General features: G+C 43.9%; 1 protein-coding gene across 2 annotated transcripts in view; it reads left to right on the forward strand.

Annotated features, from left to right (window-relative positions):
• The window catches only part of insrb (insulin receptor b), a 90,571-nt gene that overhangs the window by 4,203 nt on the left and 67,153 nt on the right, over window positions 1-19,215 (forward strand). The window contains exons 1-2 of one of the 2 annotated variants that reach the window (XM_080860528.1): window positions 11,586-11,637; window positions 15,185-15,733. In XM_080860528.1, coding sequence (XP_080716654.1) covers window positions 15,277-15,733 — 457 coding nt within the window. In that variant the 5' untranslated portion in view covers window positions 11,586-11,637; window positions 15,185-15,276. Of the gene's footprint in view, window positions 1-11,585; window positions 11,638-15,184; window positions 15,734-19,215 lie in introns of those variants that run through there. The other variant, XM_080860527.1, reaches the window with a different exon arrangement.

Raw genomic sequence — 19,215 nt, forward strand, 5'->3', positions numbered from 1 at the left:
TTCATTTAACCTATGCTACTTTGTAGAGTTGAGGTTCCTCTTTAAGCTGGCTGTGTGAACATGTGTAGAGTAAGCAAACTCCAACTCAGGAGTCCTTTAAGTTGTGTTGATGTGAGGTAAATGGCTGTTCCTCAAGTGAAGAAGTGAATGATTCACATGGAGTAGCTCCCAAATGTGAACTGTGTAAATGCAGTGCTGGCCGCTTGACAGATAGTCACAGCATGTGTCAGCCAACCATTTTTGTTTAATCTGGCTCCAAGTTAAGAAGTAAGTGTTGTGGAAAACGGTTGAATACATTGAGGTCATTCTCCTAGGACAGCTGTTGCTTGTGAACAGTTAAACCATGTGTTGAGATGCTCAGATGATACTAGGGTCTACTGGCTTCTTAAGAATGACTGTAGATGTCTGACTATCTTTGGTCCATTCTGCTGGAGGCCAAAAAGAAGTTTGGGTGTTCTCAGTGTTCAGTGATATGCACTCCCTAAAGAAATCCATCTTCTGTTGTGAAGTTTGCCAATTCATCTCAATCACAACCACCTAATTTCAATTTAGAACTTTATAATACCATGTTTTGGTCTTATACATTTCAATTAAGTATTCATTAAGAAATATTGTAGGCTTAGTTTAACTGTTTCTAAATAGTTTCTTAACACTTTGAATAGTCCGACTACTTTGTTTCACCCACCTATGAATTTAGCTTTTCACGTTACACAATCTTGTTTGTTTACAAGGGCCTCTTGCCTATGTAGCTCTTTACCCTTCCAGAGTCAATAAAAAAGGCTTAACCTTTGCTTAACAAAATGGAAATGTGTGAGAGGTGGATTCTGGTATTGTGTGTCTGAGCAGTCCTTTGTCTGGCTGTCTCAAAATCAGCATTTATATGATTTACACTTATTGCACAGGTGCATGTTTTTTGACTGTGATACCAGTTTAGGTTCTCAAACTATCAAAATATACGTCTCTCTGATGAGATCATCTAGAAAGTGCTATTGCTGGGCAGTTACAACACAACTGAACCATTTGATTTGATGGGCTTGTTGCTGTTTGGATCTGTCCTATTTTAATGGTCGGTGACCTCGTGCAAAAAAAATCCTACCTTAAGCCATGATGGTAATGCTGGGATCAGTTGTGGCTGTGTTGGAAGCTCTTGTGGCCAACATAACAGGGGTAATAATGGTGAGGGGTTTGTCTGCAGCATAACTGTGTGTGTGTGTGTGTGTGTGTGTGTGTGTGTGTGTGTGTGTGTGTGTGTGTGTGTGGTGTGTGTGTATGTCTGCACGTGCACAGTCTTGTCCAAGCTCCATTGGCTGATAGGTTAAATGTATTTTAAGGACTGTCGTATGACTGAAAACCAGACCTTTGACTCATAGCCCACTTTGAGTTGTTAATCACCACTTGCTGTTTGGGCTGTGTACAGGAGAAGTCCCTGCAGTGAGGCACGATTGATAGGCACTGTAAAATGTTGGGAGACCTAAACGTGGGAATAAATGGATGGATAGCACCAGTCATAAAACTCCATCATTTGCATTTTATCTGTATATTGGAGGGCTAAATGGAGTCGTGTGGGCCAGAATAAACAGCTCTGTGTGGGGTTGGTAATCATCAGGGGATGTGACGGCACTCCCAGCAGCCTGTGGTAGTGGTGCTGATTGTGGCCAAAATTAATATGGTCTCATTAGCATGGCCTCTCCTCACCAGACAGTAAGTCTAAGCACTGCTGTAGGTTTGGGTTTGGAAGCCTTAACCAGACCTTGGAGAGCTTTCATAAAAATGCTGTGATATGGAACCTTATTCTGGCAGTAAAGCTTTCAGCAGGGTTAAAGGGGTTGCTGTAATTTGTTTCATCTTGTGCTGAAAAATGAAAATTAAGTTTATTTCTCTGGTGCAGCACAGTAAGTGTTGCAGAGAGCTACAGCACCCTTTCCAGTCAAGGTGCACATGTTGTGTGATGGTTGATGGTGTTTTGGTTAAAGGCATTGACAGTGCTCTAAATGTTCTTTTTCTCACATACGCAATTCAAAAGAAAGAAATTGCCTGTAGATCAAGTTGTTGATCTTAACATCTTTTTCCTTTTTGAGCACATTTCCAACAAAAGGTTACTTTGTGCCAAACTCTCTAAAGTCAATTTCTTTGGTTACAAACAGTTTACCTTAGAACTTTTTAACTCTCTTCTGCTTTGCTACTTGTGTCATGTGCCATCCACCTCTCAAGCACTCAAGATGTTACATTCTTCTTGTTGGTCTTGTTTTCCCTCTGAAAGGCCCCATGTAGACCATTCCCTTCTTGAGGCACGGTTGAGCTCCCATCCATTGATGACTGGCTGGCTCTTGGCTGTGTGGATTGTCTGTCCTTGTATTTTTAGCTCAGACCTGAGACACAACGGCGCATCGCAGAGCCATGCGCAAACCTGGGCCCCACCTCTCCCCAGCATCCTCCCTCCCGGCCATGCTGCCTGGCTGCCTGGCCGCTTGTCAGAATGGCCGCTGGCGCTGGCGTTGCACGTAGCCGTACGAGGTCATGGAGTTCGGCGTCGCCCGGCAATTTTTTTTGGTTGTTTGTTGTGGGTGTGTGTTTTGTCTTTGCCGAACCACAGATGTTTGCGCTGGCACATAACAAAACCTCTTTCCCTTGTGATGGCACACATTGTCCAATCTCCGCGACCTGGCCGATGTCCTCACCAAGGCAGGCAGGTTTTTTTTTTTTCTTCTTTTCTTGTTTGTTCACAGCCTCTAAAGGTGCGAACAGCAGCCATTTAGCACCCATTCTAGATCCCATTTCGGCTGCAATTATGATGTTATGACTCGGCGGACCTGCAAATTAGGGGCCGGCACTTGGAACAGGTCACTCAGGCATAGTTTCTAATAAAGTTGCCAGCGGTCTCTTGGTTTTCTGAAAGACTACAATGAAATGAGTGGCTGGAGAGTGTTTAGTGTTGTAGGCCTGAAGAGCCTTTTGTCTTGCTTCAACCTCAAAGGGACCTGCCTCTGCCTGTGTGTCTGTGCGAAGTTGTAAAAAATCTGTGGGTTTTAAAGACTATCGGGGCAGAAAACTTTATTAGAATGTTAGAATAACTCCGACTCCAACGACAAAGTCTCACTTAAGATTGTGCCTACATTTAGGCATAATTTTACAGTTGTCGTTATCAATCAGTTTTTTAATAAATCCTGTTGCAGTTGAGCCACTCATTTGACAGTCCTTGTAGCGCTGGTGTGTGCTCACACAGGGCTGCAGACAGTGTGGCTTCAGCTCTTTCCTGTGTGTGTGGTGTTCCCCGGCTCCCGGCAGCAGCGGACTGGGCGGCCGTCTCGGCACAGGAGAGTGTGTTCAGTGACAGTCTTCAGAAACAAGCCCAAATACTGCTGCATGCCAGCCGCCCAAGCCACGGGTCCTGTTGGGCTTGGCGTCTGACCAACTGAGTGAATTTATCCACGGTCTACAGTGCTGTTGCACTAAACACTAAAGGTATTGTTAATAGAAAGTACACTTGTACATAGCCACTTTTTTATTTATATGGGCTTATCCCCCCCTCTATTTCCCAGGCATTAGGTCCTAGTTCATATAAAAGCATGAGAAGCTACAGCTTGTTGTTGAACGTCAACACCAATTTGACGGACACAGATGAGAAGAGAGCCTGTGAGGTGTAGTGTTACCCCGACTGCTCCAGAATTGACAGGCTACTGCTTTGGAAGAGGAAAAAAGGGAAGGCTACCACCCCATCCAGCAGCTTCATGATTCGACTCCGGGTCTAATCTTTTCTGGGAGGGTAACTATGAGCTGGTGTGGATCTCAAGTAGGGAAAGAAGAGAAAAGAAGTATACTTGCAAACAGTCAGTATGTAGGGTAGATATCTGTTGTCGAAATCTGTTTTATTTGTGGCCAGATTCAGTGTTTTTTTTTCTATTTTATTTCTGCTAGATTCAGTTTTATCAATTTGATTAACATCAAATCATACATCCAATCAAAAAGATTTACTCAGGATATATGCTACTGTCTTTTACAAACATAATTTATCTGTCCTTGATGGGCCTATGTTGTCATAGGGTAGGGAGTAGGGGTGGGGGAAAAAATCGATTAATCGATTTTTCTCGATTCTCTCTAAAAACGATTCTGTCTCGATTCAGAAAAGTTTATAATCGATTTTGTAATAAATAGAAAATTTAGGTTTTTTTACACATCCATTTTATGTTGAAATGCAAGCTGCTTCGATTATTGCATTGCTCATAGAAAATCAAAATTGTGACAAGAAAAAGCTTTTTCTCTAATAAAGAAAATAGAGAAGGTAATTCCTCTGTTGATTTTCTTTAATTATCAAACACAAAGTGGGAAGTGATTTTAGACTCTGAGTTTCAAACTCAAATGATTTAAAAGTCGAAATGCATTGATAATCGTTTTAGAATTGATAATCGATAATTGATTTAAAATCGATAATCGGTTTAAAATCGATAATTGGTTTAGAATCGAATCGTTGACCTCTGAATCGGAATCGAATCGTGAGGTGCCAATAGTTTCCCACCCCTAGTAGGGAGTGTAGGGGAGCAATGCTAGGATACAGCATATGGTATATATTTTCTATTTATTTTGACAGAATTCAAAAATTGCAAATGTATTGTAGCATGTAAGGGGGTAGCAGCGCTTCAATGTGCATTGAGACTTGGTTCCCATCATGCCTTGGGCGTGCATACTTGTTGTCGTTGTTCTGAAATAACGTGAGTATGCCTTCCCTTTTGTGTCTGGTATTAGAGTGTCTTACTTATTACTTCTTCTGTGTTTAATTGATGTTTACCTTAGTCTAGCCCCTCCTCTGTTAGCATATCTGCCCACCTTCGGTGACGGTGTCATTTCCATGTATAAGGCCTACCTGCTGTGCCGTGGTTCCACGTGTGGACTTAGGCACTCCCGGCATTGTGTGACGGATAGGGCATGGGGTTTGCCTCTAGACCTGAGATGACTGTGTCAGCCTTTATTCTCCTGGTCTAGTTTGGCACAGTAATTGGCACTGCAAAGGGAGATACATTCTTACAGTTACAAAACATACAGTTACAACTACTGAGTTACTGTGGTAATAGTCTGAATGTACAGTGCACCCCTAATGAATATGAGCAAAACAGGCTTTAAAAAAACATTTCTTTTCTGTTTATCCTCTTGGTCTTTCACTCAAAATATTCACAGAAATCTTACCTTTTCATTGAAGTAAAATTATTGAAAGAAAAAAAAACTGTTGACATTAATTAAATATTTTTCCACAAAGCATGTGTGCCACAATTATTGGCACCCCTTAATTTAATGTTTTGTGCAGCCTCCCTTTGCCAATAATGCGTGATGAGGTTGGTGAACACATGAAACGGGATCTGAGACCATTCCTACATGCAGTATCACTCCAGATCCTTCAGATTCTGAGGTCAACGTTTGTAGACTCGGCTTCCGCTCATCCCACAGATTTTCTATGGGGTTAAGGTTGGGGGACTGTGATGGCCATGGCAAAACCATTAATCTGCAGTCGGTGAACCATTTTTGTGTTGTATTTGAGGATCATTGTCCTGCTGGAAGGTCCAAACACGGCCCATTTTAAGCTTACTGGAGGGGGCTGTTAGGTTTTCATTAATTGTCTGATGGTATTTGATGGAGTCCATGATACCATGTATCCTAACGAGATGTCCAGGGCCTTTGGAAGAAAAACAGCCCCAAAACATCAAAGATCCTCCACCATACTTCACATTAGGTATGAGGTGCTTTTCTGTATGGCCATCTTTCTGTCTATGCCAAACCCACCTTTGATGTTTGTTGCCAAAAAGCTTTATTTTGGTCTCATCTGACCATATAACTCGGTCCCAATAAAGACTCACCTACATTTGGCAAACTGTAGGCACTTTAGTTTGTTGTTGATTGACAGCAGAGGCTTTTTTTTTGGCAACCCTCCAAAACAACTTGTGGTGATGTAGGTGGCGTCTTATGGTAGTTTTGGAGATTTTCTGACCCCAAGACTCAACTAACCTCTACAATTCTCCAGCTGTGATCCTTGGAGATTCTTTTGCCAGTCGAACCATCCTCCTCACGGTGCGTGGGGTCAATGTACAGACACATCCTCTTCCAGGCTGATTCTTAACATCTCCTGTCGCTTTAAACTTCTTAATATTTCCATGATAGTAGAAATGGGTATTTTCAACTGTTTAGAGATTTTCTTGTGTCCATTTCTTGATTTGTGCAGCTCAACAACTTTTCGTCACACATCGTCACTGTGTTCTTGGGTCTTTCCCATAGTGATGAATGACTAATGGAATTTGGCCTGCATCACCTCATATTTGTACGCCAGTGGAACAGGAAGTAATGGTAGACCTCTTTAGATTTAATTATCAAACAGGTGAACTTAAAAATGTAAAACATGACTGGAAATATACTTCAGTCATAAGATTTTTCTAGGGGTGCCAATAATTGTGGCACACATGTTTTGCAGAAAAATATTTATTTAATCTTAACAGTTTTTTTTTTCTTTCAATAATTTTACTTCAATGTAAAGGTAAGATTTTTTTGAATATTTTGAGTGAAAGACCAAGAGAATAAACAGCAAAGACATATTTTTTTATAGCCTGTTTTGCTCATATTCACTAGGGGTGCCAATCATTGTGGAGGGCACTGTACATTGTTAGTGTTATTGTTGTTCTAAGAATATTGAGATGCTATCCACAGTGGCCAGTTTCAGTCTCTTGTGCCAGTCTTCAACAAGTGACCATATTTCCTGTATGGTTCACAATGCATAGGGATGCATCTGTTTGCCATGAATGCCACTATTTATTTTAAAACCACAGAATGCGAGTGGTTGATATAATGACATTCACCTAGCTTTTTGTTTTTTCATAAACTTTGTCTAGCTGTCTCTGACAACATTTTTGATGTGCCTGTCACTTAAGCTGGCAAAAATGTAGTTTATAACGCTATCAAATGTGTTTCTCTCAGGCAATTCCGTGTTTAACTGTGATTACCGTTTCCTTACTGAATTCAGAGATTCCGTCTGGTTTCCCCATTGCCGAAATGATAGGGCCCTAGATATGGATTTATGTAGGGCCTCCAGGAATATTTTGTGATTCAGTGTGCAAACATTGCATAATTAGGAATGGAAAACACAACATGCATCTTGGCAACAGGGTTTGCAATGGAAGAGCAAATATTGAAAGTATTGCTGAGCCCCTCAGCTCGGTCTTAATTTTGACTGCGGTTATTACTTATGAAATGCATCACCTGGTTGATATGATTTGTTTGGAATGGTCAATTTTTTTCTTATCACAACTAAATATCAGTGGGATAATGGCTCACTTGCTTGCCTTAGTGCTTTAGGAGCAGCCAGGCGAAACAAGTGAAAAATCTTGTCATTATTTTTTCTTGTTTATATCTTTTACACAGAAAACTTTTCCAAATCTTAATGCTGTGGGCTCATCCACATGGGTTGACCTCATATACAGTGACCTCATATGAAACCCTTTATCTGTCGAGTTAACATAGAACTGGGGGTGGCAGAGGCATGGTAGTGAGTACTAGCTGGACATTCATACTGGTCAGGGGAGAGACACTCGGCACCATTGTTTCCGTTGGGAAGACGAGCTGTTCTCTCCTCTCCTCCTCCTCCCCTCCCCCTTCCTTGCTTCTCGTCAAGAGTTGTTTTTGCAGTTCCACACATGCTCCACCTCATCATATAGGTATTTATCAAGTTTGTGTCAGCAGTGAATAGCAGTACATACATACAGCGTTCTCTGTTTGACACATGTTCTTTGCATCTGACGAGTAAACTCGGATTAATTTGAATTGGTTCACTTAAGTGCTGAAGGCTACTTAGAGTTTGTTCTATGTGACAGAGGTGGCCCTTGTGCCAGTTTGATGTTGTCACGTAATTAAGCGTAATGACAGTCAGCAAGGGCCCCAGCTCTTTAATGCTTTAAGTGGGAGGATGCGCTCCTTGGGTGCTGGTCTCCCTCAGCCGAGCGCCTCGTGTTTTAGTGGCACATATTTGAGAGGAGGAACCATTCACTTTAATGGAAAATTGTCCAGATGATCAGTGAAGTGCTCCCTAAACCTCAGACATGAAAATGTCCTCTCGTAAGTGATCATGCATGCATGGGGGGGGACGACGAATGTTCCCCTTCCAGCGATGGTAGTGAGCTCCACCCATCTGGTCCGTAAAAATGTTGTGAGAAATTGTCAAATAGTCAAGATGCCAGTATCCATCTGTTTTTCAATTGATGTACTCGGAGCGGAATACCTCTGGTTTCTGAGGCCGAGTCCGCCGACCCTGAGGGAGGCTGCAGCTGCTCTGTGGTCTGCTGGAAGGGAGAGAGTGAAGGGGAGGGGGAGGGGGGGAATTATGTGTGTTTCTAGACAGATTCCTCCGTGTTTGGGCTACTTTGTCCTGCAGTAAAAAGTCATGCGAAATGAAAAGAAGCGTCACATGTTCGTCTGCGCTGCCTGGTGTGTTTTCAGAGCCTCCGCTATCAGAGGGCCGCCCCATTAGTCTGCTCTTCATTAGTGTGTGCGTGTGCGTGTGCGTGTGCGTGTGCGTGTGCGTGTGCGTGTGCGTGTGTGTTTTCCTCTGCTAGGCTGCTATTTGAGGAATGCTCCTTTCTGGAGTTCTCTTTTTTATTTGTTTGGCTCAGCACCTGGTTTGTGATTTTTTTTTTTTTTTTTTTTTTTTTCTTCCCTCTTTGTTGAAATATTTTCCAAGGCGTACATTGCAAGCAAGTATTAGCCTAGCAGCCGATCCCTTTACCTCATGCACAGACTAAAATAAGTTTACCAATGGCATACCCATGGTCCTCTCTCAGGGGAAAAAAGTTCTGTTCAAACAGACCTGCTTTCGCTGTTGGTTCAAAATCCGGTGTAAATACCTTGGTTTTGATCACCAATTTATTTGATACCGTAAGCTTTCCTGCCTTCCACTCAGCAACCAGACTTTGAGCTGAGCTATTTCGTCCCTCGATTCTTCTCCTCTAAAATGAAAGGATCAACAACCTATCATGGCTTCTCGTGGCACGTCTCTGTTGAATCTTATTGCGAAGAACATGAGTAGAATCTGATGTTACCTCCAGGATTTTGTCAGGTGTCTCCTGGCAGGAGATCTAACAGCATGGCAGACCTTGAATGTTGCTCTTTTATGCGTGGAGCAATCTGCCATGCTTTGGCTTGTGTCCTCTATCTAGATCCTAATTATAAATAGGCTCGCTTTCGAAGCAGGCGGCGGAGGCAGTCACCCTGCCAGGTGCCCTTATACCTGCTGTTGGTCTTTTAAATTGAGGGTGAAGGTGATGGGAGAATCAAGGCAGTCATCCATCAGTCAGCCTTCACATATCTGTCTGGAACTTTCCATTTTCCACCCCATGCACCCCCTCTGGACTTGTTGTTGTTCCTGTTCTAGCATCATGGAAATGCACTCTGACATCAGTTGGCCAGATTTGATATGACGCGTCATCGTGGCATCCGATCCGGTCATTTTATTTGGCAGAAATAATTGTAGTAATTTTAGATATGGTGGCATCCGTATTATGTGCTTTAGCGTCAGTAGTTTCCTGTTGACATCTGCGGTAGTGTATTGGCAGTGCAGGTTTCCTGTAGTGATAATGCTTCTGTTGGCTGGGGCTATCAGTCACCCAAAGCCCTCACTGCCTCAGCATTCCTGCCATGTGGTTCGCCCCGGTGCATGTTCCAGTTTCCAAGCACCAGTTACTATTGGTAGAAGCGTATTCAATTCTCTGGTGTAGGAATGCCAAGCTAAAAATAAAGGATCCCTCTGAAAATGAACACTGTGATGGGTGGTGCAGTTGGATAGACCCCCTCACCTGCCTCTAATTCCCTTTGTCCATTTTGTGTAGATCCTTTGAAACCAATTAAAGCTGCACTTTAAAAAAGAGGTTTGGACAGATTTGCAGAGTTTTCCATCGGTTATGGTGTAACAAACTAAGTCCACTTGTTGCAGTATAATTATTTACAACTGTGACAGTTTTCTTTTGTGTATTGCTATGTCTTTTTGTAAGCAGTAGTGTCAGATGTGCTAAGAGCTGAAGGGAGAAAGCAGTAATGTGGGTCCACTCCCCTGAGGTGTTTCACAAGCCTGGTATCTCTTTCCTCTGCTATTGCGTGATCTAATATTATCTCCAGCTCAGATAAGGAAATCAGATTGAACACTCTGCATTGTCTGCCTGTCTGCACCAGGTGAATAGCTGTCTACAGCCCCCAACCCCCCCCCCCCCCCCCCTTTTCATTTGTGTGATGTAAGCTAACCTGCTAGTTTCTTGTCATACATGACTGGGTACTCATGTTTCAGTTCGAAAGTGTCTGCTTTAATTTACAGTGCATTTGCAGCGGAGAAACTTTTCACTGTACAACTCCACACCGCCTCCGCTCAGTTGACCAACATTTCACAACCCAAAATCTGAAGCCTTAAGGCAATACTTTACTTTTGTGTCGTGTGCTTCCCAAACGCTCTCACTCTTACGCAAGAACTGTTTTCTGTAGCGTTATGTTTTTAATAATGCAGCAAGATTTGCCTTTACTGAGGAGGAGCGTGTTCCTGTCAGGGCTGAGCCGACAATGGAGGAGCGACGATGGTAGCTGGGGGGCTGACTGCAGTTGCACTCGTATGACATTTGTTACTGCATGTTACGCAACAAGCCCAATCAATCAAGAGGCGAACCTGTCAGCGTGCAGCAGGCTGATGGGCTGCAACGATAGAGCACGAGGTGTTGGGTTACCTTTTTCCCAGCCCTTATCAGGCATTTGTTTTCTCCTCTTTTGTTTTGTTTCCGGACCCTAGTCAAGGCCCTACGCAGTAGTCTATCCTGAGGACGATTTAGTGAAGTGATTGTAATGAACGTCATTATGTCATGTGATATTTTATGATTTTTTTTTTTTTTTTTTTTTTCTGTGTGAGCAGTGAACGGGCCAGTAGCCAAGGCAAATAGTAATCCAAAGTTAGTTTTTTTTTGTCTGGGCTCTCTGGTTACTACCGTGTTACTGTCCCCTTGGAAACGATTGTAAACCGTTTTAGTGAAGGTCTATCTATAACAGAGACCAGGATGTGAGAGATGAGTTGAAGTTTATATTAGTGAATCAGACCAGAAACGTTGTCGTTGCTCATTTAAGCAGTGAGGTGAGGCAGAGGGCAGCAGGCGCTCGGACCAGAGATGGGCTCTGCTGTCTTTCCCAGAATCCTTTTGTTGGTTTGCTCTCTTTTTTTATACATTCTTTTTTTTGTTGATTGTTTGGTTTTTCAAGTGATGTTTTTCCCTTCCATTTGCAGTCATTGTGTTTGTGCTGTGGCTCACTGTCTCTGTGTGATGTTGGATTCTTTTGGCCTTTGGCCGGCGCAGATTCCATAGATTCAGCGCAATGTTTGAGATCTATCGTCTCGCATTTAGCTCTCTTTCTCATTTTTCCTCTGTCTAATTGTCTGTATCTCTCTTTCTTTCTCTCTTTCTCTCTTCTGTCCTTCTTTCCCTCTCTGTCTGTCTGTCTGCTCAAGAAAGAGCTGCAATTTGAAGCAATGGTGTAAACAAGTGGTCGTATTTGAACTTGACGTCACCAGGGTGACAGCTCTAAATCAGCGGCCTGAGTGATGTGCTGGTGTTCCCTTTCTTGTCCAGGGGGGCAGTGCCAAAGGTCAGAGCCTGACGGGGAAGTGTGGGCGGAGTGAATGCCAGGGGGGCAGTGCCAAAGGCTAATAGATTGAGGCGCTGGGAGAAGGGGAAGTGTGTTATGCCAAGCATGTGTGAGAACAGCTCAGTGCAGGAGGTCCCACATCATCACACACACGCACACACACGCACACACATGCACACACATGCACACACATGCACACACATGCATACGCACCCTTTCTCTCCCACCTTATACTCCTGCGTCTTCCTCATGAAGCTGATGGCGTCAGTGAACTGTGGTGACTGTATTGTACAGTAATGTTGAGTTAATTATTGATTGAAATTTGCTTTGACTTCTATGGCCAAGGCCAGACTAACCTGAGATACACAATGACCGGAACGGATTCGGGTTTAGTCAATCGCGGCCAGACAAAGCTGTGCTGCGCTGTCCTGCGGCCACACACACCCACTGAAACTGGTGAATCTGCTGTAGTACATATGCCAGGCCTGTTGGTGGCGCTGTGAAGGGTGCTACCGGAAACGGAGAAGAAGCTCTTACGCGAGCCTCGCAGCCTGCATTCTATCAACGAATGTTACGAGATGAGGTTACTAAAATATTCTGCATGTCTACTCAGTTTTACAGTGCTTCCCAAGTAAACGTTTGAAAAGAACTTCAAGCTTCAGACTTTCTGTTAGGGAACCTGTTATCTATCTGCAGAGCAAATGTCAAGCTCATACAAAAACATTAACGTGAATGAATTGATGCTAATACCTAGCGCGGCGTCTATAGGATTTCCCAACGTATTTTCTACCACAGTAAAACATGCAATACTATGTGATTGTTTTTAAAAAACGAATGTTACGTGATGAGTACTCAAATGTAGTATGCATGTCTGCTCATTTTAACAGTGCTACCCAAGCAAAGGTTTGAAAAGAACTTTAAGCTTCAGACTTTCTGTTAGGGAAACAGCTTTCTATCTTCCAAGCAAATGGCAGGCTCATGACAACACGTGGAATAATTACGTCATCAGATTCGGTCAGACAGGCTCTGATAGCAGGGCAGGATGCAATCTACCCACTCTGGAGAGAGGATTCTAACCGCGACGGTAAGAGACGCGCCAAATGGCAGATTTGTCTGGCCGGGAGGCCAGTTTGTCATGGTTCCGTCACGGTTAGTATGAAAATCGGGTTAGTCTGGCCTTGCTCTAAGCCGTTAAAGGCAAGCTTGCTTCCTGGGAAGTGCTGATTTGAATCACAAATCCCTTCCCAGTGTGTATGGCAGCAGAGAAGTGAAGAAGAAAACCATATTATTAGGAAATGAATGTAGGGAACCAACTGGATGGGAAAAGTATACATCTAGTCAACAACTCTATTGTAAATGACTTGGTATGCACAGTCTTTAAATGGTGACATGGCTTGTTTGTTTTGTTCTGTGCATTTGCTAGGCAAGTCAATCTAAGCATAAATCAACTGTATTAGTGCCATTAGCATACAGTTTGTATCAATTCCCCCAAAATATTTTCCATATTTCCTGCCTGTGAGTTTTTTTTTTTTTTTTTTTTTTTTTGCCGTCCAGCTCCCTGTCTGTTTGGTGTTCTCTAAAATGTGTTTCCATGGCGAGGGGTTGCCTCCACTGTTTACCCAGTTGAGCGAGCCTGATGAAGCAATTTCTCTTTCCTTTTTGGTGCTTATATGGAATTGTGGGCAGTAGCATGAATCTGTTCAAAGCAGCTTTTGAAGACTTTGTTATCACTGCTTAAATTTATAGACCAAATGTGGCCATGTGAAATGCTGAGACAAGGTTGAGTCCCTTGTGAGTTTGTGTGGTAATGTGTGAGCAATGATGAACTTTTAAACCTGTCCTCCCTCTACGCCATTTGTTTTTTTCTGACATTATAAAAACAATCGTGAAGGCGTAGCTACATCTTAAAAAACGACAAAAAAAAATCCACAGATCTTTCTACCTTTGGGGGAGAATCCCTGTAATTGTGGGATATGCTCTCACGTACACTTTGTTCTTCTGTCAACATTGTGTATACCTTTTTTTCACTATAAATATAAGAACCTCGTTTTAAGAAAGGAAATGTTGCTGTAATCATACACAGAATGTGAACGTCATGGGTACATTTTGTCGTATAGTGTTTTTCACAGAATTACTTCTTCATGTTATTTTTTCAGTTCTGCTGTTTTTCCGAAGCAAGTTATTTTTATGCTCCCCTTTGTGTGGATGGATTCACACAAGATGTTTACGTGCAGGTGTTTAAATAGATAAAATGCAGTGTGGTGTAGGGCGTATCCAAAGATGCTGTATCCATTAAGACGCAGGTGTGGGCTGAAGATGCTAGAGACAAGAGTGTTAGCACACCTGCACACAGACTGAAGTACTTCACTCACGGTTTGACTCCCACCATCATAGATAAACTCTACCTTTATACCTCCCTGCCTGATTTGGGATTTTGGGAACGTAGGAAGTGCAGTTCTTTGACATTGTCTAAAATGTAGTAGTTACCAATGTCCACGATGAAGTGCCATCGTTGCTTTAATGTTTCAGGAAGGAAATCATTAAGGGAACCAGTTTAAAATGATGTAACATCGGGGAAGGGGGGAAACCATCCCCGACTGGAAACTGTGACTAATATTTTAACTGTAAAATGCATGAACCTCCTGCTGTAAGCAGTCTTAAGTACAGTTTCCAGCTTAAGCCAGCTTAACATATTCAGGTGAAAATTAGGAAAAACCTTATGAGGAGGCGTGCTGAGAAAAGAAAGAAAGGAGGAAAAAAATGTGTAACGGCGAGAGAACAATGAAAGCGGCATCAACGTAATCTCTTTTGTAATGAGCGGGAGCGCCGTAGCCATGGCCAGCAGCCACCGAACACCACACAACTCATTATTATCCATCGGCTCCATCAGCACATGCTCAGAGCCAGCCGATCCTCACCGCTAATGAATTCTCCCGATCTCGTCTATCAGCGCACACGTACACACACACACACACACACACACACACACACACAGACACAGACACACTGGGCACTGTAGATTATGAATGAAGCGAAGGGAAGCTGCCTCCCAGGCTCCTCGTTCTTGTGCTTGTGTGTCTTTCTTTTTTTTCTTTTCTCTCTGTTGTTGAGCAGCCGGGGCTCAGCGTCAGTTAGCACCACAGGGAGCCCGGCGCAGGGAAGAGACTCCAGTGGGGTGCTGAAATGCTCAAGTACCCCGACTGAGCAGAGCGAGTGTGTGCCAATAAGCAAACCCTCATAGTGGTGTTATAAGGAGCTGCGGAGTGCGCTTTATTTAAAGATGCTTTTTATGGATGGTTGTGACTCGACTGTATACAGTTTTAGTCGGACTCATTTCTTGTTGAAAAGATGAACTCAGACAGTTCTATCTAGTCAACATTTTAAAATCGTTCTTAAATTATTTATTTAAAAATTACAGATGTTTTGTCCAAAGCAACATGAACCGCAGCAAATTTGTTCACATCAATCTATGTGTTCTTTCCATCACATGCACTAGTGTTGTCTCAAGGTGTATAATTGTTGCTCTCTCTTTTCTCTGCTTCTTCAGTCTGCCCCAGCATTGACATCCGGAACAATGCAGCCAACCTCACCCTGCTAGAGAACTGCACGGTGATCGAAGGCCACCTGAAGATCCTGCTGATGTTCAAGACCAAGGCGGAGGACTTCCGTGGCCTGAGCTTCCCCCTGCTGACGGTCATCACCGACTTTCTGCTCGTCTTCCGTGTCTACGGCCTGGAGACCTTGAGTGACCTCTTCCCCAACCTCACGGTCATCCGCGGTAACAACCTGTTCTTCAACTATGGGCTGGTCATGTTCGAGAATCTCCAGTTGAAGGAGATCGGCCTGTACAGTCTGATGAACATCACCCGCGGTGCTGTGCGTCTCGAGAAGAACCCGGACCTGTGCTACCTGTCCACGCTCGACTGGTCCAAGGTGCTGGACTCGATGGAGGACAACTTCATCGTGGCCAACAAGGACTCCCGCGAGTGTGGTGACGTGTGCCCCGGCACTGTGACCGGAAAAAACCTCTGCCAGCAGACGACGCTCAATTGGCACTTTGGCGACCGCTGCTGGAACCAGGACCACTGCCAGAGAAGTGAGTAGCCATCTTTTTTCTTTTCTTTTGGGGGTCCGACCACACACACACACACACACACACCGATGGGGTCTTGCATAAGCGGTGCAGACTAAAAGCAGCATTTCAAGGATGATATCATTCCCTTGGTTTTGTAGGTTTCTTTGTATTTGACAGATATAATTTCTCAACCGTAAATGGCATTCTGGTTTGACCCAGATTACAGTGCCACCTCCTGCTTGGTGTGGTCCAGTACTCCCCATTGACCCCTTTGTATTGTCATGAGGAAAATCAAATCTTGACAGCCATAAATGGGCCCATTTGCAATGCAAAGTTCCTTTTAGCTGGCGGTGCTAGCAGACAACAGCTCTATGGAGAGAAAGGGAGATAATTGTGTTAGCAAGAGAGAGGGAGAATAGCGCTAGCGAACTCAGGGGCTTCTGCAGAGACACACACAGTCACACACTCACACTCACACTAGGGGTGGGCGATATCTATCGTCTGCGATAATATCGTCATTGTTGTTTAAACGATGTGCAAAATTACATTATCGAGTATTTCAATTACTTACAATGACACACACGGGGAAACTGTTCACATCATGTTCTTAATATAGCCTACGGCGCAGCAGCTGTCCCCACAGCACGGCACTCACACGACTAGTGGGCCTACGTGATCACGTGACATGGCTTCTCGCATCCACTTTGCAACAGGTTAGCGGCCCATGGTGATGTCTGTTGTGCCTCCGTTGGTGTAGCATAAAACGTGAGTTTTATTAAAACATAGCGTGTTTAATGTGTAGCTATTTCATTCCGTTTGTTAACCTTTCCTGCTGTCAGTCTATGAACGTAGTTGGAGATTGCAGGGGAGTAAAATGCTCCACGGCCGAAGTAGATTACATGTTTTTAACTTCGGGGTTAATTCCCTTTCCTTTCAGCTGCTGCTGGTTAGTAAATACAGACAGCAGGAAAGGTTAGCAAACGGAATGAAATAGCTACACATTCCACACGCTATGCTTTAATAAAACTCACGTTACTCACATACTGGTTAACACTTTCACAACACATAAATGTTTGTCGCTACATCCAAACTATGCGTCACCGTTGTCCCCCCCTGTAGAATTTTAAGTTTAATAAGGCCATAAGCACTGCTGTTGATGTGCAATAATTCTCATGGATGCATGGAGCACTTTATTACAAGAGTTCAATATTAAGTTATTTTAGTTTAAAGACAATAAAGAAATGTTTTCCTTAAACATTGTGCCCATTATTGTAATCTCCAAGAAGGTATTACTCTGAGAATTCCAATCCCATTTTTTTTAAATATCGTCTAATTATCGTCAAAATGAAAAAAAATATCGAGATATTCTTTTTTGCCCATATCACCCACCTCACACTCACACTCACACTCACACTCACACTCACACTCACACTCACACTCACACTCACACTCACACTCACACTCACACTCACACTCACACTCACACTCACACTCACACTCACACTCACACTCACACTCACACTCACACTCACACTCACACTCACACTCACACAGTGCCAGTACACATTTCACACGCCGTCCCTTCCGCTATCTTGTCCACTGCTGAGGGTCGGCATGTGCTGCTCGTGGTCTGGTTTTTTCCTTCTGAGTTGCGGCTTGCGTGTGTGCGTATGCGTGTGTGCGTGTGTGTGTGTGTATATATGGAGGTGGGGTGTTGAAGGGGTCTACTTGTGGATGATTCACCACTGCAAATCAATAATCAATTAAAAGTGGAATTAGCGTTTGTTAGGGGCGTGCGAGAGAGGGAGGAGACGCCCATCGATTGTCAGCCAGCAGCACCCATGCACACATCTACGGAATGCACACATCTTCAGAAGTCCTATGACCCCCCCCCCCCCCCTCCTCCTTCTCCTTCTCCACCTATCCCTCAAACGGTGGTGTCCTTTTAGCTTGGAAAGGGCAGCGGAGTGAACGCGATGCCCCCCATCTTTCGTCAGCTGTCATGTGATATGCACTAGTTTAGACAAGTGTTGTGGCAAAGCAGAAGCCATTTCGGGATCATGATGCAATGCCTCTCAGCAAAGGCGTGCAACACACCGGGGGAGAGAGGGAGAGAGAGAGAGAGAGGGAGAGAGAGAGGGAGAGAGAGAGGGAGAGAGAGAGGGAGGGAGAGAGGGAGGGAGAGAGAGGGAGAGAGAGAGGGAGGGAGAGAGGGAGGGAGAGAGGGAGGGAGAGAGAGAGGGAGAGAGAGAGGGAGAGAGAGAGGGAGAGAGAGCATACAAACAAGTGCTCCCCATTCTCCTGCTCACACATTGGCCCCCTCAATAGCTTGTTCCCCTCAATAGCTTGTTCCTCCCGAAGTTTAGTGGCGGCAAGTTTGCTGGAAAAAGCTTCTTTTATTGAATTAGTTTCACTTCATTAATGAGGTTGGACAGTTGTCCCTTAAACATTGCCACAGTTCCGTTACCCCATCTCTGGCCCCTGAAGCACAGGAGAGAGAAGGAAGTGTGAGGAGAAGTAGAGACATTGAATCAGATTGTGAAATCTTTCACAGTATCCTACTAGTGTCGACATGCGCCGTACTTAAGGTTCAATCAATTTCAGAAAGATTTGTTATTTGCAACCTGATTTCAGAGCAGAAACTGCTGATTTGGGTGAAATCTTCTAGGCATATGTGTATTCCATATCATGTTGAGAGTTATAAGCATTGTCTGTGGAGCAGTGTCACTTAGTATTAGTCTGGAGTTTTTAAAGCTCTGATATTACTGTAGATTTGCACTGATCCAGTGCTAACACAGGGGCTCTCTAAGGTTCTAAATCCCTGGTAGCCCCTCGTGCTTCAGATTTTGCTTGCCCGAAATGAATTAGACTAGCCCAAATGACAAAACGTCATAGCAAATAGCAAGTCAAAGGAGCCGAAAAGGTGAATAAAGGAGGTAATACTATTTCACTCAGGGAATCATTTCTCTCAGCTAGTCATACAGGGTGTGGTTCCGCTTTGGTGGCCCTGTAACACTTGATTTGAGATGGGTTTGAGTGTGTGTGTGTGTGTGAGAGAGAGAGAGGGAGAAAGAAAATGAGGGAGCGTGAAAAGTGCTGAGTGGCCTTGGCAGGACACGTGCTGTGCCCATGGGCCTGTGTGCCAGTGGTCATGAGATGAGATGAGGTGTCTCTTGATCCTTTTTCCTCTGCCGTTTTGTCAGACACCTCTGCTACTCCAGCTCTCGTTCTCTCTCTCTTTCTCTCACCCTCTCTCTGTCCGCCTTTCTCTCTTTCTATCTCACTTTTCACATTCAGGTGGCTCATTTGAACTGAACCGTTTTACAGACAAAAGCTTAAAGGAACTGGGTCAGTGTCTTATCAGGACAGCGCTGCTGTGCCAAAACCACACGCTCTCTGCCAGGTGTGCGATTTTCGGCGAGACGCTGAGTGAGCTAACGCTTGAAGCCGTTTTAGTAATTGTTACGCGAACCTCAGCAAAGGATAACCTTTATCATCAGAGA

This window comes from Sprattus sprattus (assembly GCF_963457725.1).
Source record: "Sprattus sprattus genome assembly, chromosome: 2".
Lineage (NCBI taxonomy): Eukaryota > Metazoa > Chordata > Actinopteri > Clupeiformes > Clupeidae > Sprattus > Sprattus sprattus.